This window comes from Ambystoma mexicanum, chromosome 4q, assembly GCF_040938575.1.
Source record: "Ambystoma mexicanum isolate Mex_15411 chromosome 4q, UKY_AmexF1_1, whole genome shotgun sequence".
In the NCBI taxonomy this organism is placed as follows: domain Eukaryota; kingdom Metazoa; phylum Chordata; class Amphibia; order Caudata; family Ambystomatidae; genus Ambystoma; species Ambystoma mexicanum.
Window position 1 is genome coordinate 138,904,448 of NC_090928.1, and position 23,856 is coordinate 138,928,303.

A 23,856-nucleotide genomic window follows, 5' to 3' on the forward strand; every position below is an offset into this window, starting at 1 on the left:
GAGCCAATTCTCAGATGTGGGTTATTTCAGTAGTTATAGATGACAACTTGAGTATTCTGATTGGTTGTCGGCAGTCGATGCCAGACCACCAGGTATCAAGTTTTATTGTATCCAATTGATTGACCATTGAAGGTTGAGGGACTTAGTCAGCCCTGCCAAGGTTCAAATTTGAGACTTCTGCTTTCACATTGATTGATATATGTTGGGTGCGATTGAGTAGTTCAGCTAGCTTACTGCCTCAAAAAATATTAACTTAACACAGCTATGAAATGGAAAGTTCCGATTTGTGTGTTTTTTTTTTAATCCAAAAGCGTATACACAGTGGGCTTTTTCTGCTTTGAAAATGCATAGTCTTGCTGTTTTGAGCAGAATTCAACTGCACTGTTTCTATGGAATATCTCCTGGCCTAATGTTAATGTATGTAGTATGTTAACTATAAAAATGGCTTTTCACAAGATTGGTATTCGATTGAGTTTCCTTTCCTCTGGAGTTTATATGGGCCTCTATAATGCATTTATGTAAACAGACTTCTTTTTTTGTTTGCACTAGTGCTATGCTGTCAAATTTGCCTTATCTGAATTTTACTCTCACCGAGAGCCTCTGTCTCCTGTTAAAAATCAGGATGTGCACCATATTCCTGGTTCGTTTGCCATTTTCCCTTGAACATGAGCCCAGCCAGACTGATTGTCTTTTGTGAGCAGAATAATAGACCTGTTTGGAGCAGGACAAAACACCAGCTGTTAGTTTGTGCTGGCACGGCATTCAGTCTGGAGTCTGAGAATAGGTGTTGAACTAATTTTCCTCATGTTGGGTGATCTCTTGGAATGGGCCCAGAAATGGTCTAAGATTAAGTTTGCTGTTTTCTACCTTATGCATTGGAAATAATAATGCATTCCTTTTTAGAAGTAATGTGTCTTGCAAATCAACATCGCCTGTATGGGGAAAGTGCTTACCCAACACTAAAAGATGCGAGTCACGCGCATATGTACTTTGTCAGCACTGCCTTTGAATATATGGGCTTGTTTACCATAAAAGTGTATTTCCTATTATAATTTGGGAAATGGGTGCCACAAGGTTGGGAGAGTGACTTCTTGCCATTCACAACCCCTGCTTTTCACGGCAGAGATTGTTCAAAATGTGTGAAAACGATCTTTGGCGAAGCAATCATTTTGACATTTATGAACGCAATACAAAGGCAAGTGAAAGACATGGTGAGGTGTGAGGCAAAACGTGATGCTTACTTGAAGTTAATGAGAGAGGGAGAGAGAGAGAGAGAGAGAGCGAGCGAGCGAGAGACAGAGACTGACCCACACAGGCACCGACGTCATTCTCAGTATCATGTACCAGAGGGCTCAGCACCATTTGCAGTTGTGTATCCTGCATGTCAGTGAATTAAACACAATTTTCTTAGCGAAGTGGGTTAATGCAAGATTTACAGGCATCATTTGTTATAAACCCCTCATGTCTTTGTTATGCTGAAGCTAATTAGAAAGAAATGATGTATGTACTCAGAAGGGTCACACAAACACACCCACCCACCAACTCCTCTGATGTGTGACAGGCCTGTGGGTTGGAAAGGCATAAATGAAGCCGGGAGCATCAACTGCAATCTTGCTTCCAGCATTCTTACTTGTTGACTTTTGCAGGAAAAGGGTATGATCGCAGCACAATACAAGACCACTATAATAGTTCAGTGGCTTAATGCAACTCCTGTAGAGTTCACCATGTACTTACATTTATTGGAACCTATTTTACCTTTAGTATCATGTTGACAATAAGGTCACCCGTTGCACATTTGTGATACCAATAATAGAGATCAATTTTGATCTATTGAGTAACACTTTCGGCTACTTGAGCCTTTCATGAGGATAGAATAAAACACTTGGATACTGTGGAAGATGTTATAGCTAATAAAAATGAGGCCTAGGCTAAATAAATTGAGAGGTGCCTTCTTGGCAGTGCAAGATGAACTAGACGTGTATACACTGTAAATTATTGGAGATTACTGCTTCTTGCTTGTAGTCACGATTAAAAGGGATGGCTCTCATACTGCATAGCACACCCAAATATTGGAAACAACTTTTTGAACTGACTATTTTCAAAGCCAGACTTAACAATACCAATGCACAGACACTGCTTTTCTTTCAGCCATTGCGCAACCAAAAGAAAGTGTATTGGAAATGTATTTGCCTTTCAATTTCCATTTTTAATATGTGTTTGAAGTACAGAGATTTATATTGGTAAAGCATATGTCTGTCATGTATCAATTCTGGAGCCCAAAATATCAAGCATGGGCTATTATATGTATTGTGGGCAGAACACAATAGTAAGAAGATAAAAGGCCTAGTGCAGCTTTAAGAAGAGAAAAATTCAATATTTAAAGTTACTTTCTTTCTTTAGAATTAAGAGCAAAACTGAAGCTGCCTTTGGGTTTCATTTCTGCTTGCCAAGCAAAGTGGAAAGTGCTGAGAAGAAAACTTGTACTTGGCAGGTTTAACTTTCTTGGCCTGACACAGTTAGAATGGACAGAAAGGGCACACATAATGGGTTCTTTCAGTCCAGTTTGGGCTGACTCTAGAGACTGTAACAATACACCCTACTCCAGGTATGTCATGAGTCCAAAGTTTACCTTCAAGAAAGTCTGTAACCTATGTTATTATCCATCAAAGCCAGAAGCTTGTAAAAGATGTGTTTGCAATGAAAGGTCGAGTAAGAGGTGATTGACATTGATATGCCTGCCTTAAATTAGTCAAGGTTAAAAGTTATGGAGAATATGCACTCCAAGAAAATGTTGCCTTGGATAGTGTAACATGGGAAGAGAATATTTAGGCAAAGTATCATCTCTGCTCTTTGTGACGAACAGCGGTAATTGCACACAAAATACATATTTGCATTTAATATGTGTAAAAATTACCTAAAATATACAGTCACGAATTTGAGCGGTACATCACAACGCAAGATGCGATTGATTAAAACTTTGGACAATTTGTAGATAAGAGTGACCTTCATGACAAGTTGTAATAAAAATTTCATCATGTGTTAAATTGTTCGGAAATGGTAGAAACGTGAAAAATCGTCAAATTTCATTGCACAATATTTATTAATGTCTTTAAATGTTTGCCCCCAGAATATGCAAAGTTTTATCAAGGTAGCACATATTGTTCAGAAATTATACATATAAAAGGTATTGCGATGTTTTAAAAACAAAGCAATTCCCGCCCACCTTTGTTAGTCCTGTTGATTAAAGAAAACTCACCTCTGTGACAAGTCATGGGTGAGAGAGCTATAATGTATACAGATAGGACAGAGAAAGGATTCTGGAATATTGGGTGAGGAACATTCATAAGGAGAATGTGGAGAGCAGGAACTAGCTTTACCTGTCCCTGCTCTCCACTGCAGTCCCTGCTGTCAGAGGGCAGACCTGTCCATTGAGATAAAAAGTCCAGAACAGTTCATAGAAGGAAGACATGTCGATGTTTGGGGATTGATTTAAGAATAAGCCACCTGAATTGAGGGTTTGCTGTAAGAATGATGATCGGATGATTGGGTTCCCTGCTGGTTCTCCCAACACCAGAAGTTACACCTGGAAAGGTAAATCAACCCAAATCCCCAAACCCTGCAATACCATAAAGATAAAGACTTGGAATACAAAAGGGATGGGAATGTGGGGGTGAATTTAAAAACAGGGACACGGTGTCTAATATCCCAGTGTTGTGTGTTCCTTATATATATTAAATACAACGTCAGATGTGGTTTCTTTAAGGCATAGACCACTTTGCAATGAAAAACGAAATCCAATGCCTGCCTGCCACTTAGTGGGATTGCCTTTTGTAAAGTTATGTTTTATTTGCAAATCCAGTTAGTGGTTCAATGTGGTGTTGAGTCATTTAGATCATAGTGGAATCATGATCCAAGAGACATCATGCAGTTAATGCCACTGGTGAAGACCGTAGTATAGACTCGGTGTATGTGCAACGAGATACATGCTGAAAGAAATGTATTATATTCAGCAAGAACTTTGCGAAGTGCACCTCATCTGCATTCCCTTGTCTTTCAATGCATAGGCCGAGTCAGGTTTAATGTGGGGGAGGAGGTCTTCAACTAAGTATGCTACTGGCAAATAGTACTAAAATCCAGAAATATAAAGGGACTGAAAGCATATTACTCAAGCCTCTTTAATACTGGGTATTCATCTTGATTTAAAGGAATACATTCATGTTGAAGGAAAGCTGCCCCACACACGTGTATATATAAGTAGAGATTGCAAACACTACTCTCATGTTGTTTGAAAGTCACTTAAACATGTTCAGAGCAAGCCAAGCCCGGGTGTATTGAAAAAGCCAGTACACACGTGGGCTCAGAACAGGGTAAATAAATGACTGAAAATCAATTTGTCAAATCCTAATTTATAACTTATGCATTCAAGCCTTTGTTTACTACACATGCCTTACACAGAATCCCCACATTTACAACTTCACTATTGTACAGAAGTGTTAAGTGAAAACAAAGATTTTTTTTGGATTGAAGTAGCTTCTCTGACACCATACTTGTCTTGATGCTGGAGAAAAATAAGTATTTGGAAAAGTGATTGATACGTCTGTTGGGCAGCTCCTCTCTGGTACCATACTTGTCTTGATACTGGAGGAGAGCAAGTGTCAAGAGTTGGCGCAAATAGAAAAATGTATCTTGTGAAATGCTACCAAAAGGTTAACCGTGTAGATAGACTGATGAAAAGCAATTGCGATGTATAGAAGTTCTAGTATTTGTAGAATCTAATGTATGTGAAATTTAGAGTGAATGTTTGAAAGGGGATGCACTTGTGGATTTATAATAGTGAGATTCATATAGGCGGGTGCAATTTTGTTTTAAGTATTTATGTTGGATACCCACAATATTGTAGTGCTCTCTTCCTCACTTCCTCACTGTCTCAATTATAGGGTTGGATTTTATAAATGAGAGTATTAGATTGGGGTGTTACATCTGCGTGAGCCAATATCAAAATAAAAAACAAATGCCCAACAGTACAATTAAGAACCAATAATTACAGACATCTATAACCGTACAATTTAAACATGCTCAAAATACTGTTGCACTATATACATTTAGCAAAATAACCACATAAAGATTGACAGTTAAAATAACAAATTAAAATAAAAGGATTGTAGTGTGTGCATAACCTTAGTCCATCAGCCCACTATGATGCGTGGGCCAGGGGAGAGGCAATTACTCATCCGACCAACCCTTGCAGCCCCTGACTCACATTAAGAAACCCACCCAATGGTTACGATTCTGGCAATGTTTTTAGTTCAAACTTCCCTCGTTTTCTCCAGGCACCAGCAAGTAAAATGGCAGTCATCTTAATGATATGTCCAAAAATCTCCCAAAAGGAGCATCATGTTTGCATTTTCATTGTCCAGGAAGCTTACAAACTCTAATAAAGGTAGGACTCCTTTGGACCCTAGAAAAGTATAACCTGGATATTGAAGCAAGAAATGCATAAGAGTCTCGTCCCCCGCACGGCATACCTTGCAGTTTGAATCAGCAGAGTGGTTCCATCTCCTCATATTATTATGCAATGCCAAATTATCTGCTATTGCGAGAGCTAAGAGTCGTTTCCCATTTGGTTTTGGTAAAATACTCAAATATGGCCTCTGGAATGATGTGTCCCATAGATTTCTGCCTAGACATGATTGTTTATGCGTAAGAGTTCCCCTGCCAATAGTTTCTTGTTTTGGTTATGTTGTTTCATTTCCAGTTGTGAAAGTAATCAGCTATGTGCGGATATGCTTTCAAAGCTTTGTTTCAAGATTCCCTGCATACCTAGAATCGTTGGTTCCGTCAGTTGCTTTCTGTAGTTTGATATGCGTGGTTGGGTGGCGGACTGGCTGATGCCCTTTTTTTGCTTTGGGAAATAGCCCACATCTGCTTGTAAATCAGAAGCCGGTAACCCTTGTGACAAAGAAGCGGTTTCCAGAATGTTCTCTTGCCGATTACAATTTTGGTGCTATTTCTGCCCGGCTCCCATAACACAGAGCTTGCATATTTTACTCAAAAGATTCTCTACTTCTGGCCCTATATAGATGTTTTCTTACCAACTTTGTTTAGGCTCTTGCTAATGCATCAGCTTTCTTTAGCAATAAGATGGTGAAGGTTTCCTGGAAAAGTTTTGACTACCATTATATGAGCCATCGTCTACCTGCTCAGTAAGTTCTTTATCCAGCTTAAGCTAATATTTATCCATTATCCTCTGTTTATTCAGCACCATCATTTTTGATGTAGCCTTTTTAAGGACTAAGAAGTTGGATTTGCAGTGATTCCATACTGATTTTAATTGGGCATTTAAAGCTTTTGTAGTCCCAGCGATGAGGACGGAATTATTTGCATAGTGCAGCATGGGAACAGGTTGTCAGCAATGTATGGCACTTTAGGAGATGCCGTTAGTACTTCAGACACCATATTGTTTATATATAAACATCAGAGGACTGAAGCCAGTAGGCATTCTCGTTTTAATCAACTTGATGTTGCATCTGCCCTTCCGAGATTCAAAACTGTAATTGTATGTAGTGCTCAATTTTCTACGTTATCTGACAGGCTTCCAAGGAAAGCCTCCTCTCCTTTTCAGGCCTCTTTTAAAATAAAGAAAACGTACATTTGGGGTGTTGGTACTTCAAAGGACTGGGTGTTTGCCTTTAAAATGCAGGCTCGGAACTCTCAAAAAGTGGGCATCGTCCTGCCCTACCAAATCCTAGACTTTTCTCATAGCTGTAGTATAGTATAGAGGGACTGATCGCCGTCAGACGACCTCAAGCTGCAGGCGTTTGTTAAGGACTGAGAGCAAGGCGCAACAGCTGGAACTTGATGTTCTTAATCCTTTAATTATTGATTTAATTGCCGCATTTCTCTAGACTATTTGACTATGGTGGACTCTGCTCATAGCCCCCTGTAAAAATGGAAAGCATCTGCTTTCTATTTAGACGGGAAGTCAGATGGCTGGTGGCAGCTGAGATGCACTTGTAGAATGCACCCAGTGCAATTACATTCCTTTGCTCAAAGCTGGCGATGAGCATTCCACGGCCCTGACAGGTGGAATCCTCAAGGGCAGCCCCTGTCTCACGTGGCAACTAGACTGCTACTTAATGCATTTGAAGCTTTTGTCGCCTAAAACTACAGAAGACATTTTGTGCGTTCTACTTGCGCATCATCGTATTGGCCTTTTATGTAAATGTCGGAAATCGTGCCTAGTAATATAGGTTAATTTTCAAAATACCTTTCAAGATACGGTGCACGTACAGGACGATTTCTATTGGTTGCTTCTTTCCCGTGTTCTCTGTGCATTTACACTTTTTAAAGCACTTCTAACCAGAGGAAACCCTTTGAAAAAGATATCCGAAGTAAAACACTGATTGGTGATCCGAACACCATCTCCTCTATCCTAGTGAAGCGTTGGTTGAATCAAAAGGAGTGACGCAGCACATTGAACCTTCCTCAGTCGAAATGAAAAGCATTTTCTTAAGCATTGACTAAGTAAGTAAATTGCATGCAAAATGCCGTATTTAAGCATTTACTTTAGCCTTGCCGAGTCATGTAAACGGCACAAAAAGTTGGCTAAGTTAACAGTCGGTGAACGTTTTCTAAGCGGTTTACTTAGTGATTAGTTAAAAAAAAAAAAAAAAAAAAAACGAGAAATGCCTAGCACTGCTTGGGAGCTGTTATTGTAAACATTCCAACTGCCTGATAAGTGGTTATGTTTTCAAATGCTCGGGAGTCCCAATTACATTTTTCTTTTTGGCCCTCCCTCCCAATTCTTAAATGCCATTTGATGTCCCACTTTGAAACCCTTACAACTTGCTCCATTCGGGAATAAAAAGTGATTCTGCAATATCGGTGGAGAGGGAGAAATTGTGTTATTGAATGCCCTTTTTATAAGGGGGTTGGCTTCCTGTGTCTGAAAGCATGCTGAATATATTTTTACTTCGAGATACTCAGAATAAAAATGTATACTTGGATAATTAAAAATAAAAGGTGAAAAGATAAAATGGGTAAACTTAAAATCAATTCAGTTCCAATACTTGTGAAAAGTAACCCCAAAAAGTCAATAAAAAAAATGCAAAGATCTTTATCAAAGGCAAAAGTAAAGTAGAACATTGTTAGCATCTTGGTGACAGTTCTAATACACTAAAAGTGATGTAATGCTAGTATTGTAGTCTGATCAAATGGCATCGACGTAATGTTTCCCCAGTGCAATTTATTTATTATTTTATTTATTTATAACTTATATAGCGCAAACCACTGACTCGGGGGCTTAAGGGCGCTGAACAAATAGAACATAAACCGCAAACAGCCTAGCACCCTGACAGAGCAGTGTGTTAGATTGCATGCAATTCATAGTCTACACCAACTTTACCTCTAGCTGAGCTGTAACAGAAATGTGAGCTCAGTGCAGCCCACACGGACATGTGGTTCACAAGAGTCCAGTGCCTTATTTGTCATGGACTGCTTGAACAATTCCGATGGAGTGGTGGAAGTTGGTTTAGCGGTGGAAATGTGTAGTGCAGAAAAGTCACGCATTAAGCACTTTAAAAGCAAAATACTCTGTGCATGGTTGTATTTTAGCTGCTGAAGATCACCGAACGGAGTTTAGGCATTGAGGCCATTCAACAGAAGCAGAATTTGGGGGTTGTACTAACATTTGATTTGGGAGTGTAAAAACATTGTTCAAAGAAAGGCCTTCGTGGCACCACTGCTAATCTCGCTGCTGGGGGCTAATTTGCAGGTTTCGTTTCAGAAGTCCACATCTGTAGACCAAAAAAAGACAAAAGTGATGAGCGTCAAGAGACTGATGTCACACCGTGAGTGCCACGAAGAGCCGTCAGAAAATAAAAATGTGCATACACAAAGGGAAAGGATGCATTTATTGGACTTTCAATTAAAAGAATACACACAGCAAGAAGAGCCAAACGTTTTTCAGTTGAAGTACATCTCTAGTATCCGTGTTGTTCTAGTGAAACTAGAAGGGTAGTGCGAGAAAACAATGTTTAGTGCATGAAACTACCATGCATCACAATTATTTCTGACAACACAATGTGGATTCAGAAAGGTCTGAGACAGTTAAAGGAAGGCATATGTGAAAGAAAATGTAACATTCTAGATCATGTTTTCTTTGTTTCAAGAGTAGGCAGGACAATTAGCCTGCAGAAATGCAGATTTGATTGTAGGACCAGCCAAGCTAGTCTTCTTGGGCCTTTTTCCCCTGAAAGGAGGTTAACATCAAGTCAGTGATTGGCTACTCTTTTGAGCCTGACCAGTTTACTCCTCCTGTGATACATCTGCTCTTTGGTCTCTTATAATTCCATTCAAATACGTATCTCATGGGTGAAACCTTTTTTGTAGATGGGTATAATAATAGAGTTGGACCATGATATGGGATAATCCCCAGATATCACAAAACAAGGGAAGACTGCTTTAAATATCGGCTCCCACCGCGCATGCGCGTACTTGAATACTTCAACTGGGATTGTGTTTGGCCCAGGGGCCTTTTCGCTAGCAAGATGATTCATCGCTTTGTGGATTTCATCTTCAGAGAAAAATATTACTTCATGATCCTCTTGCCTCTCTCTGTTGCTGCCGACCTCCACTGAGATCTTGATGGTAAAAATAGAGCTTCTATTTGACTGGTCCCACCATTGATTGAGGGTACCAGCTGTGAGGTAGTTGGAGCATCCGCTGTTGCTGCCTGAAGATGAATACAAAATATGAGATCCATTCGACCTCGGATATATTTGCATGCACACAAGATCACAACATTTGTGATGCCCAAAACCCTTCGCCACACTGCCCTCCAAAAAGCCTTGATCTTTGTTGTTTTCTCACAGTTCCTGTTCCAGAATCCTTTCTTCTTTTGTATAAGCATAGTTTTGTAATTTTTACTAAGCAGAGTGAGGATTTCCCCTTCACCTCCTTTATTCACAGCTTCTTGGAGTGAGCTTTTAAGAACAGCACATTCCTTGTCAAACGAGAAGTGTACTGTTCTTAAAAGCGCACTGCAAGACCTACCACTTTGATCAATATATGGAAGATAAATGAAAGAACTGCCTTTATGTTTAAGCTAATTTGTCTTCATTCCAAAGTCGAAAATAACATGAAAATACAAGCATTATGATTTGAAATCCCTTCGAGGACGGTCTTGCATCTTTAAGCCAAGCTATGACAATTAAATTGACAAATGACACGTAACACAAGTTATTTCACCACCAGACTGAAGCCTCATTGCCCCTTGGTTTGTGGGGCGAATACACAGAGTTTTTTTAAAGATTCTGATAGAGGTGTGATGAGTGTGTGTGTTGCTGCACCCATAATATTTAATTTATAACAAATGTTTTGGAGGTGGAGTTAAAAGATACTTGTGTAGTTGTTCCAACTATGGGTGGGGCAAGTCCCTGTATTAAGTTACACAGACGATGCTGTGCACATCACCAAAGTGCAAAGTCTCCATCAGGTACTAAATAGCAGATTTACTGATTTCATGACTTCAGGGGATCTAAAGGTTAATTCTGTGGAGTCAAAGATAGTGATTGTTGGAGCTAAACTTTGATTTACCTACTGCTTTAGAGAAATAATTGTTAAATTAAAAGATCTTCAGTAATTCATCTATTTAGCTGCTGCCTTTGCCTCTAATTGGTGGGGACAGATCATATTATTAATCTCAATTGATGTCACAAGCATGTAGTGTTATCACCAGCCTGAGTAATATTATGGGATTATCAATTCATTGGCTCAGTTAAATAGATGTATGATGCTAAACGCAATGAAATTGCTCTGTGTGGATCCGAAATGTGTGGCATCAGGGACACTGTAGTCAGCTACAAAAGGAGGAGTCATTTTAAGGTGCATATTTGGCTCCAATCCTTTCTATTCATAATGTGTTAAAACAAGCATACGTAATTGATTGCCATGGGTTAAGGCCAATATGTGAGGTGTATTGTAGTGTAATCAATATGCATTCTTGTCTCATGCAGCTTGCCCGACGTACTTGCAAGGGACTACCCACTTAGAATCCCTCAGTTCAGATACATTTTTAAGAACTAAAGAATACACATCTGGTGGGGCGTTTAAATTGGCAGTGTCCAGTAGTGATGAAAGATTTGGACCACGTGACCAAACTTTGAGAAAGAAATGGTCTTGTCAGAGAGATGATCGTGAATTTGAAAATCCCAGTAACAGAGTTCATGTAGCTATTACATCTTTACTTGTCCAGATACCTGAAACAAAAATTGCATGTCTAATTACTCGCGTTTGATTAAATCTGATACCAGAATGCCATTTACTGGTTCACTGGAAGGGATAATTAAATTCACCTGTGTTCTGGCCTGTCCGTATCACGGTTGATTACCCTACACTTTTTTGTTTTTCCCAAGATAACAGAAAATTCATGCAAAAACACTAATAGCAGCACTTGAGTCTTGAGGTTTTATGACTTGCAGACCTGCACTGTTCTATTGGATGTTAGTTCTTGTTATGCTGATTTCCAAGTGTTTACAACAATACCTCAGTGTTGAAGAATCAGAAACTCAAATGTTTAGTGTGTACTGATCAATACCTTTCATTGCTTTAAAAAATGAATCATCGCTCATTGATTTATTAATAAATGATGTGGTTAAGGTATGATTTCTATTATATTGTAAGGTGGCTGGACATTTCTGTTTTATATTGTGAGCTATGAACTTCTTATTCTTCACCTATGTGTATGCATTGATGAACCACGTATTTATGTATAGAGGAGCCATCTTCTGTCTGTTTTATATTTGTTTATCCTTTATGAAACTTGTATGGTACACGCCAAATTAAAGTAATGATGAAGACAATTTCACTCACCACTAAGTCCTTATCAGAAACAGATGTCTTGAGTGGTTGATTAACGCTGACACTTGGAAATGTTAAGCACCAAGAAAGAATGTGCACCCTTTGCTATTAGGCCTTAGCTGATGGGAAGTAGATCATTAAATCATTATTTTGTCAAGTTAAATAAGCTGTTAATCAACAGAATGGCTGCCACTGACAATGATTAGGCCACACATTTGAAACTTAGGTTAATATTTCCTAATGTATACAAGAAACCTGCTTAAAATGTGTATAGAACAAATTACCTTTGGCAGTAGATGTGCAATGATAACATTTGAACCGTTTGTCCCACTGAGAAACTGAATACACATCAGAATTCAGCATCACCAAATGAATAACAGTAGCCCTAAGATGTATGCTTTGTGCATATTTAGTCTATATTGACTCTACCATTTTGGAGAAAGTGACACAAACTCCCATTATATCTTTGTATTTAGAATATTCTCAGAAATCTGAATGTCATTTTCCTTTCCTGATATTAAAAAAAATTGTATGAAACATTATTTTTGCACCTTGGCACATAGCCATAAGGGAGGGAGATGGTTTGGAGTTGACGAACTTAAATGGGCCAATGGAATCAAGGAGGTGGGCCTTTATGGGTTTGAGATTGAAAGCAAACCAATCACAGGGCCATCCATTCCAGAATGCATTGTCAAATTATGCTACCTGGATGGGATTTAGCCTAGTATAAAAAGTGTTGTTAATATGAGAAAAGAACAGGAGTTCGGATTATTTTCTCATTGCCTGCTGACACATACAATTTGGCTGAAGGAATTTATACCAAAATTGCATAATGGAAGAAGGGATGGGCCACAAAGGATTTCAAATTGAGCCAGAAGAGGACCATAGCTGGTGGGCCACCTTCTTACCTTGATCCAAAGAGGCAAGGTAGGACCAGATTACCTGGCTGGTGTGTGCCTTCCCAATTTCAGCCTGTAGATAGTGCCAGTAGAATAGGAGCCCTGTGACAACCGAGAGGCTAATTACCCTCTACGCAGTATAATTTGACAACCAAAAAAATAAGTGAATGCCCCACTGTATGTATTTAATATTATTCGGGTATTCATTGAGCAAAGACCTAGGGGAATACACAGTGAGGGAAGCAGAGATGCAAGGGAGCAGGGAGTCAAAACCAGAGGGGAAGGGAGGGAGGGAGGAAGAGAGGGAGAGAGGGAGGGAGAGAGAAAAAAAAAGAAAAAGAAAAAAAATGGGGGAAAGATGGCGGTGGGGTGAGCTGGCCATCAGGCAGCTTGGAACACAGGGTACACTACACGTCAAGTTAGGGATAGTGTTACAGGCACGCCCATGTTGACGTCCCCTTTCGATTCTCGAAAGACCAGATGCAATACTCTGTGGGTACCACTGGATGTTGGACTATATGCATAGCATGTGAATCTAAGCAGATACAATCATCAGAAATGCTATTACGGTAAGTAGTGCATGTTTTATAACATGCTTAATACCCAGAGGTTTCTAAGCACGGACCTGGGGATGGAACCTGTGTTGCGCCGGGTCTTCTTGCTTCCAAGGCGAGTGTGTTGCCCCTGAGCTACCCTCCCGAGATGCTTCAGTCTGATAGTGGCGCATGTCTCCGTAATCAAAATGCTACATATGCAGTTCTGATTCTCTTGGTGCTCGAGCCCTGAGATTATATGGGAAAGCTTGCATTGTAGAGAAGGAGGCAACAAGAAGTTACTGTTCCCTAAGTGACTTATTTATGAATAGGGCAGTCTCAACAAAGGACAGTTGGGTCCCAACTGTGTTCATGATCTGAACAGAGTAGTTGTGATTGTTTGCAGCAGCCTTTTGTTATAGTTGTATATTCACATGGTTATGAAACGATTGTGCCTCCACTTGTTGGGCTTCTGGTGGGCGTCATGTGGCTTTCTGCAGCATCAAGGTTGGACATAATGTGCAGGCGATGCACTTGTAAGGGACTGGGCCTGATGCAAGCTAGATGGGGGTATGTTTTTGGAGAGGGTAAAGAAACCTCCACAGTTTCAGAAAGAGGTGTTGCAGGTGGCCTTCCATTGGCCCTACAGCTAGGCGGGGTCCCTCAAAGATGTAACTCCTAGCTTGGTCTTGAGGGGTGACTACTGAGTGAGATACAGTTTGAAACGGGGTGCTGCTATGAATGTCTGCCTCAGGGGGCCCTCTTTGTGACTTCCTTGAGGGTGTGGCGGGCAGGCAGAGCAGGAGTGCTCTCAAACAACATCACAACAAACACCCTGTGACGATCACTTGGGAGCATCCGGGTTTTAACCATGAATGGGGTGTGATGTGCTCATACATATTATGCCAGAGATGGCACTGCATTTAGCAAGCGGGGTGGCATAGAGAGAAACCCCATTGGAGGAATCTGTAGTGTATTACTGAACAGGAAAGAGAAGCTGTTTTTTGGGGGATCGCGGTTCTCTACTTATCTGAGAATAGCATTTTTTTAAAAAAAATAAGTGCCCAGCTCTTTGGTTTCTCTGTTCGACTATTCCCAAGCTATTCTAAACAGGACATTTTACATGCTAATGTGCAGCTGTTCCTGGGACAACAATAAATCACGCACTGTTTAAAGTCACGTACCGGCGCTTGAGAATGTGGGAATTATTGTATAGCAAATGTGTTAAGTAGAACTGCATTTATATTACCACGGGAAATTGCTTTAACGCTGATGTAAGGAAGACGTTTGCGTGTCTAAACTAACTGGACGACTTTCTCTCGTTTACAGGTGAAGAAAACGTGCACGGAATCCGATGTTTCAGAGCCTCCAAATTCCAGGTAGAGTTGCACTGACGCATTTGGGGTCTCATTTGAGATCAAAACCCGTCCCTAATAAAAACGAATTGCTTCTCTCTTTTTGTTAATATGCTTTTCTCGGTTGTAACTTCAATACATTAGCGTGGTGTTTACTGTATCAATGCTAGCTGTTTTTCTGTTAGGTCGCACTTTATGCACTGCCTCTAACCTGAAACTGTTGACATGGGAAGTAAAGATGGGAGAGAGAAAGGGTGCAAGGATGGACACAAAACCTGTGGGTGTTTGACTTTTTACTTACCCACCGGTTGCGCATGGGCATGCTACTCCCAATGGCTATTCCCACCCACTAACTCACCCTCCCAAATCACACAACCTTGGAATCTCTTTGAGCTAGCTCTGTGCTTTTAAGTGCATGCAAATGTGCATGCAAATGTTATTTAAAAACTGTTGAACAGCAATGGCTCAATTGGAGCTGTAAGTTAGCTTCTGGTGTAATACAAATGTCTTAACCATGTGTGCCTTCAGCCACGTGATTTATAAGCAATACGTGTGTCCTTATGAATTTTTGCCACGCATTCCAGTGCAAAACGAGAATTGCAAAAGCCAACACCGTAACCTTGCGTATAGCCATTCAATAGTGCCACAGATGGCAAAGCATTCACTCTGAACCTTAGAGAACATTCAATGGATTTTACTATGTTTCTTTTTCTTTGTGGGGCCTAGGGTCATCCCTCTCTCTTATCTTGAATTGACTCACCTCCCTAATCCAGGTGTCCATAATTCTCGGTTAGCGCTTTCAATTGTTGATCCCCTACCTGTCTAAATACCGGTGGTTCCCGAAGTGTTGGCTATCTAAACTCCCTCCGGGATTTCCAACTATCCAAGGGTTGGTGTTCTAACGGGATTTGAAAAAATGCCTTGCACTTACTCTCTTAAATTCAGGCTAATTCAATTACAACCGCTCATACCTCCTCTTTTCTACTCTTACTATCTGTTTCCACCTTTCTCCTCCCACCATTCTTCTGTATCTCTGATGTTTCACTCCTCCTATTTCGTGTCTCCATCCTTTGATGTTACTTCTCCTCCCATTCCACTACTCAATTACTCCTTTCCTCTGCCACTACACACCTTTTCCCCGCCTCCCCACTCCTACTCTTCTCTAAACTACTACCACCCTCCTCCTTCGTGCTATTTCTCCCATTATTCACACTATTACTACCCTCCTCCCCACTACTCTAACACCCTCCTTTCACCTTGTACCAATCTATTTACATTCACTTCTTACATAACCGCTCTACTCACTCATCTCACAACCATGCACACCAACACTACAGAACCACTACCACTCCCAAGCCAATACCTCACCTTTTCCATGAACCACTGGTTCCTCCTTCCTCATGCTGGTTATTGGTTTTCCTCCAACTCTGACCTCACCTGAAAAACCCATACTTCCTGCTTAATAAACCGGAGTTGCTGACCAGCCTCCAAGCTTTGGTAAAAATTAATATGGTTTGGAAGAAGACCCCAGGGGATGGGTTAGACCCACTGTACCTGAATGAAGAAAACCTTTCATGAGGGGTAGTGGAGGATAACAAGGAAAAAAGCATGAGCAGTGTTTCTCGCCAACCATCCCACTGGGGTACAAGAGTGGTTTCTCAACACTCTAGAGTGTCAGAGTTGAGGGCTACTGCATATATATGTGTGGGGGGTGGGCAAGGGTAATAATAATTGTGCGGAGGTATGAGGGGAATGCGGGGGGGGGTCTCCCCCTGCATATATATGCAGCAAAATGCATTTTAAAAAGAATATTTTTTTCGACATAAGCGCATAGATTCGTGAAGAACATCTGTTGTGCGGAGAAATGGAACTTCTGATGCTTGTGTAATCTGCTTAGATCACATGCTATGTATAGGCCGACATCTAGTGGAAGCTGCAGAGTATTACAAAATACAAGCGGAGTCCATTTTCAGCGTACGCCATTGAACTTTATTAATTAAGTTAATGTTTCTTCCTGTCCTTTTGCCGACGCCGTGACTCAACGTGGTAAAGACTGAAGAAGACTTTGAAGCTGACGGTCGGACGGAGACTTCGACGATGCCACCATGCCTTGGAAAGCCCTTTCGGCCTCGGCCTTACAGTAGGGAGAGTGGGGGGTGGTCATAAACATGTATATTCCCACCCTTTACCATAGTCGCCCAGCTGCCTGCATATATTATGGAGTGTACCCCTTTTAAGCTCTGCCACTCTTGTAATAGGAAGTTCACGTGGGTCGACAAGCATAGGGTCTGTAACCTCTGCTTGATTAGAGACCACAACAAGGTGTATTGTCTGGCGTGTAAACTACTGTGACCGAAAACCCTCAAAGACTGGCGAACTAAAAGTTGGGCCCATCACGCCATGCAGGCCGAGGCCTCCATAGACGTCGAAGAGGCATCCAACAATGGCAGCGACGCCGGCGCTTCGGACAGCGAGGTTGATGGGGAACCCGAAAGTTCCCCAGTGCCAGCCCCCGACCATAAGAGACAGGCCAGCGGTCCTGTTATGCGGAAGACACCTGGCGGCAAGGGCACCACACTCCTCCACAAACACACACACCCCACGGTGATGCGAGTAAGGTCGCACACCGAGAGTCGACGGTGAAGGGCAGATCTTCCGATCAAATGTCCTCTGTGCGCTCCGAGCAGCTGCCGCATGACAAGCCCGAAAAAACAAGAGTCACCCGACTCGATACTCCCCCGTCCGGCCACGCAACAGCGAAAGACGCCGCGCAAACCATCCACACGGTCGAAAATTGGCCTATATCCGGGAACAAGCCCAGGGAGTCCTCCTTAACCCCTCTTTGACCACGAGCTTCAAAAAATCATCTTCTAAGAGCAGGGACCATAACGAGAGAGAAAATTCCAGTTCCTCTAGAGAGACTCCCTTGGCAAGGAGAAAACTAAACAACCTTCTGGCCAACATAAGGGTAGGCCCTTACAGGGCACTACAATACAGTCTGATGATACACATCAGCCTGACCCTATAAATCTTGAGGAAGAAGAGGAACATATCCCTCTACCCCCACTCCTGCCTCCACCTACCCAGGGATTATACCCAGTTCGGCCAAATGGTCTGCACAGGATATTGACAGAGTCATGAGTCGCATGACCTGCTTAGCAAATTTCTTTGAAAAAAATCCACAAATTCTGCAAAACTTGAACACCACGCCTCTCACTACAGAGACATCTAGTTCCAAAATAACATCTACAGCCTCTCAGTACCAGGCATCGGATGTACCCTATAAGAAAAGATCTCTCCACCAGTAGAATTGGTGGTTGAACCACCACACAAGACTCCTCGTATCTCCTACGACCTTTATGACCAGGATGTAGGGGAGGATGAATACGTAGAGGAGAGTGAACCCTCTTATGGTGACATCGAGGCTTACGACGCCGGGGGAAAAGACGACCAAGACCAGGAAGACTCTGAGTCGGTGGTTTTTGCGATGGACTCGCCAGTCCCTGTCTTACCAGACTCCCCGGTGGAAAACCCGCCACTATTCAATGATATACTGATAAGGGCTGCAGAGCATTTCGGCATCGAAACACAAGAGGTCCAACAGGACAAACATTTTGCAGAGAATATGTTGGGCGATAAAAAAACGGCAACCCAATGTATCCCCCTGCTCAAATCGGTCCAAAGAAGAATCCAACCCTTCCCTAGAACAACCTAATGAAACCAGGGCGTTAAACCCTAGGATCGAGAAGCTCTTCAGACATGCACCTTCCGACCCCCTATATGTAAGAAACCATCTTCGACCTTACTCTCTGGTCATTACCGCCATCCGCAAGAGAGCTGGTACCCCCTTGTCCTCCTCCGAAGTGCCCCCGGACAAGGAGAGCAAAAAATTATATGCCATGGGTAGGAAGCTAGCGTCCACTGCAGCATACCAGGCTCGTATAGCAAACAATTCCACCTAGCTATCCAGCTATGACTGCACAAAGTGGGATGAGGTAAAGACCCTAGCAGAGTCAGCGCCAGAGCCACTGAAGGCAAAACTCTCCCTTCTGGCTGCCGAAGGCAGAGCTACAGCAGGTGTCCTCTTAAAGAATAACTTCGACGCAGCTGAAAACGCTGGACACGTTATTGCCGAAGCCACCATTTTAAAACGCCATGCCTGGCTTAGACAGTCAGGCTTTAAACTTGAGACTCATCTACCGTACTAAATATGTCAGTTGAGCAGAATGTATTATTTGGGAAAGCAGTTGAAGACGCCCTCAAGTCTGCGAAGGATGAATATGAGACCCTCAAATCAATTGGCCAGCTGATGAATAAACAACCAGGCCAAAGAGGGGGTAGTCATTTTCATTGCTTTCAGAGGCAAAGCGCGTAGAGAGGAACCGGATACCACCAAAACCAAGGTTCCTCTTGGAATACCAATCAACAAGCCACCCAGGGTTAACCCAGGGGTCAGCCCAGGGCCCGCGGAAGAGAGAGAGGTTCCCCCACCAGAAGTGGAGGGACACCCTCTAAGCAATGACACCACGCTACAGGTCCCCTCCCAGGCCTCCCCACTCGAGGGATGAATATATTTTTACACCCACGCATGGGAGGGTATGACATCGGACAAATGGGTGTTGTCAACAGTGAATGGGGGTTATTGTATAGAGCTTCAAGGAAAACCGTCAAACCTCCCCCCTTGCCAAAAGAAACCATTGCAGGAAGAACAACTTATCCTGCTAGAAGAGATGAAAGCTCTACTCCTCGAGGACACCATCAAGGTCGTGCCACACAAAGAGGTAAACAAGGGTATTTATTCAACGTACTTCCTTGTTCCAAAGAAAGATCTGACCATACACCCGGTGCTAGACCTGCGCCCTGCAAACAAATCTGTAAAACCACAAACATTTCGCAGTGACAACGCTACAAGAAGTAATCCCTCTGTTAAAAAGGGGGGATTACATGGCAACATTGGACATGAAAGATACCCATTTTCATATCTCAATGTTCCCATCGCACAGAAGATTCTTGCGATGCAAAGTAGCAAACCAATGCTATCAGTTCAAGGTGCTGCCCTTCGATATAGCCTCGGCTCCAAGGGTGTTCACCAAGGTACTGGCGGTGGTAGCAGCACACCTACGCAGGGAGTCAATCCCAGTGTACCCTTACCTGGACGACTGGCTGATCACGGGAGAAAACTACCAGCTTTGCAAAGTAAACATGCAAAGGACAATAGACCTTCTCTTCCAATTGGGCTTCTCAATAAATGAGAAAAAGTCAAGTCTGATACCAAACACATCAAAACAGTTCCTAGGAGCTATATTAAATACAAGGACAGGCTTAGCCTACCCATCCATAGAAATAGTGCAAAATATGCTTCGGCAAATAGCCCAGTATCAAGCCGGTCTCCGGATAAGCATACGCAAAGCAATGCGCCTGCTAGGTATGATGGCATCATACATTTACGTGCACCTGCGCATGCGACCAATGCAGGAATAGTTGGTGAAACAATGGTCTCAGGCAAGTGATCAGTGGGACAATCTAGTGGTTGTTTCGCCAACCCTGGTTCAGAACTTACGCTGGTGGTCAAGGGAAAATCTACTCAAGGTGAAGCCCTTCCACGAACCTTCAGCCCACGGCCTGTGGTCACAAATGACTGCACAGAAACACATAAAGGTTCTGGAGTTATTGGCAGTCCTCAAGGCCCTACAGGCCTTCGAGGAACAACTGACGAACCTGTCGGTAGAAGTCCTAACAGACAGCACAACCGCAATGTTCTATGTCAACAAGCAAGGAGGTACACACTCCAAATCTGTCCAAGCTGGCACATCAATTATGGAAGTGGGCACTCAGACGAGGGATGACCCTGTCCTCCCAACATGTTCCAGGGATACTGAACACACTAGCGGACTCTCTCAGCAGAGACCCTCTACCAGAAGAGCAGGAGTGGAAACTACACACAGATGTCGTAGACCACATCTTCTCTCTTTGGGGTTACCCCTCTCTAGACTTGTTTGCTACAAAAGAAAACAAGCAATTGCCAGACTTCGCATCCAGGTTCCCCCAGCCACACTCAAAGGGGAACGCCCTATGGATAATGATAATGATGTGTTATTTATATTGCGCCTTAATCTAAAGCGCTTTACAGAGCACATATTTACATACAATATCACCCAACCGAAATTGGTACTCATTTATCGACCTCGGAAGGATGAAAGGCTGAGTTGGCCTTTGCCGAGATTTGAACCTGCAACCTGCAGATCACACTCAGATCGCAGCAGCGAGTGCTCAACCCGCTGAGCTATCTATCCCTGACCAGATAAACTGGTCAGGGATATTTGCTTACACTCCCCCCTCCACCCCCCCCACCTGACATCATTAATCAGCAGGATAGTGAAGAAAAATACACAGGGAACAAATGATGACACTCATCCTGGTTGCTCCTATGTGGGTGAGACAGCCGTGGTATCCACATTTGCGCCAGCTGGCGATGTGCGATCCCATCAAGCTCCCGTACCAGGTCAACCTGTTGACTCAATACGGGGGAGTAACGTTACACCCATAACCTCACTCTTTGAACTTGGCAGCATGGCTCCTGAAGTCATAGCGTTCAGACACCTTAATCTTCCACAACGGTGCATGGACATCCTAAAGGAAGCACGGAAACCAAACACCAGACACTGCTATTTAAACAAGTGGAAGAGATTTGTCATTTGGTGCCAATCTAAACAGATCAACCCCATAGAGTGTATGCCATCACACATTCTTACTTACATGCTCCACCTGTTGGATTCAGTGTTGGTCTTTAATTCTCTTAAAGTCCACCTAGCAGCTTTATCAGTATACACCACCTCTCAAAGTAAAATCTCATGGTGGAAAGTGCCAGTCATCAAAGCATTCACAGAGGGAGTGAAAAGAATACATCCTCCAGTCTCTAACCCTCACGCCTGGTTGGGATCTAAACGTAGTACTAGCAAAACTCATGGGGACCCTCCTTCGAGCCTTTGCAACAGGCTACCCATAGAGACTTTACATATAAGACTGCCTTCTTAGTGGCTATCACTTCCATAAGAAGAGTCAGTGAGATCCAAGCGTTGTCAGTGCAGGACCCCTTTTTTGTCATCCATAAGGACAAATTGGTTTTACGGACTCACCCTAGGTTTTCACCTACATTTATTTCAAAGTTTCACGTAAACCAGTCCATTGAGCTCCCAGCCTTCTTTCAAAAGCCAACTGGCTCAGATGAGGTCAAACTCCACACACTAGATGTTTGGAGAGCAGTTCTCTACTATGTAGATAAAACGAAACCGCTTAGAAAGACAAATCAACTGTTTGTCTCTATGGCTACAGGCAGACAAGGAGAGTGTGTTTCAAAGAGAGCAATCTCCAGATGGATAGTCAAATGTATACAGTTATGCTATTCATTATCACAAAAGACAGTGCCTTTTACACCTAGAGCCCACTCCACAAGGGGCACTGGGGCTACGTTAGCCTGTCTTGCAAATGTACCATTAGACAACATTTGCAAAGCAGCTACATGGAGCTCAGCTCACACCTTCACTCAGCACTACTGCATTGACACACATTCCAAAACAGATACACAGGTGGGACAAGCAGTTCTAAAACATCTATTTGCCGCTACTCCTTCTCACAACCCACCACCTTCTCATAACACTGCTCGCTAATCTATGCATAGCATGTGATCTAAGCAGATTACACAAGCATCAGAAGGAATATATTACTCAGCGTAATCGTATTTCTGGCGCTTGTATCTGCTTTGATTCACATGCGCCCACCCTTCCTCCCCTGAGAGAAGGTGCATAGATGCTTGAGCGTTCCATGTATGTATGTATCTGTTTGGAAACTCTGTACTCACACTGCTCCTCATGTCAGAAAAAATACAATCTGAGGAACACACGTGCATGAGGGATTATGGGTACAGGGGACGTCACAATAGGGATAGTATTACTGGCATGCCCTATTTTGACGGCCATTTTCGAGTTTCAAAAAACAACTGTAATACTCCACAGCTTCCACTAGATGTCGGCCTATGTATAGCATGCAAATGTAAGAAGATTCAAGCACCAGAAATACGATAACGGTGAGTAATGTATTCCATATGGGTTTGAACAGGGGAAGAAGCATCCTGGGTGGAAGCATTAGGGTGGTGTAGACAGGTGAGGGTGACTGTGTGCTGGATTTATATAGCTAGGAGTGGGGAGTATGCACAGAAGTCTGCAGCCAAGGAATGGGAGATGCAATTGTTAATGTTTTGTTCCCCTGGTGCTCTGGCGGATCTGAAAGAAAGGGACGTTGGTTAGGGTATGTTAGTAGGGCAAAGTTTGTATAACGAGTAAGGGAGCTGTGATGTGCTGTTGGTAGCTAGCTTCAGTTCAGTTAACATCATTCGCAGAGCTTTTTGGTGTGGTATCCGATCGGTGTCTATTGTGTGCTGTTGTGCAAGGCTCTGTGTGGTGTGTTTGTTGTTGTAGTGTAGTAAAGTGTGTGTGGGCTGCTGTGGTGTAAAAAGTATGGTTGTGTCTGGTTAAGGTTTGAAAGGTGTTCATGAAGAGCGGTGAGGTTTTAGTAGGGTATGTTATTAGCATTTTTGACTAAAGAGACACACATTCCGTTGTGTCTTTCAAGCTTTAGATGAAGTTTCTTCCTTCGAGTGATCTTGTTTCAGCATGACAAATGGCTGTCTCTCACCTCTCTATCTATAAATTGCGTTAGTTAGTCCCCACAATTCTGTCTTTGTTGTTTCTCAGGCTGGCCCTTACATCCCAGTCTGTGCCTGATGCAAACTGATCCCTGTGGATCTATCTAGTTGTGACCTATGCCCATACCCATAGCTCTATCTTTGTGGGACGTGGTTCAGATTCAGTCCTCACCACCATGTCCTGATTGACACAAGGGAATCTGCATATTTATGTCTCTGTTGATTTTCGTTGTGTCTGTCGGGTAATTGTTATCATAGTCAATGGATTGAAGGGGCTCGTGGTGTTTGCGGTGTTGCTTTTGTTATCTCTCTACATGCTGATGGGGATAAGAAGGTAGTTGAGGAAGCCGCCAGTGTGTCTTGACGCCAGCTAACGCTATCCCTGCTTTGAAGCTGCGGCAAGCTTTCTTTATGTCTTGAGGGCCAACACTAGGGGCTGATTGGGTTAAAGTTGACCAGTATCCTTTAAAGCAGAGCCTGTCCAAGTGCCCGCAGGAGGGGGTGTGGCA

General features: G+C 42.6%; 1 protein-coding gene across 9 annotated transcripts in view; it reads left to right on the top strand.

Annotated features, from left to right (window-relative positions):
- EYA4 (EYA transcriptional coactivator and phosphatase 4) overlaps positions 1-23,856 on the top strand; it is an 818,352-nt gene that overhangs the window by 473,820 nt on the left and 320,676 nt on the right. For all 9 annotated transcript variants that reach the window (XM_069607662.1, XM_069607666.1, XM_069607661.1 and 6 more), the window contains one exon: positions 14,621-14,670. In XM_069607662.1, coding sequence (XP_069463763.1) covers positions 14,621-14,670 — 50 coding nt within the window. The remainder of the gene's footprint in view (positions 1-14,620; positions 14,671-23,856) is intronic.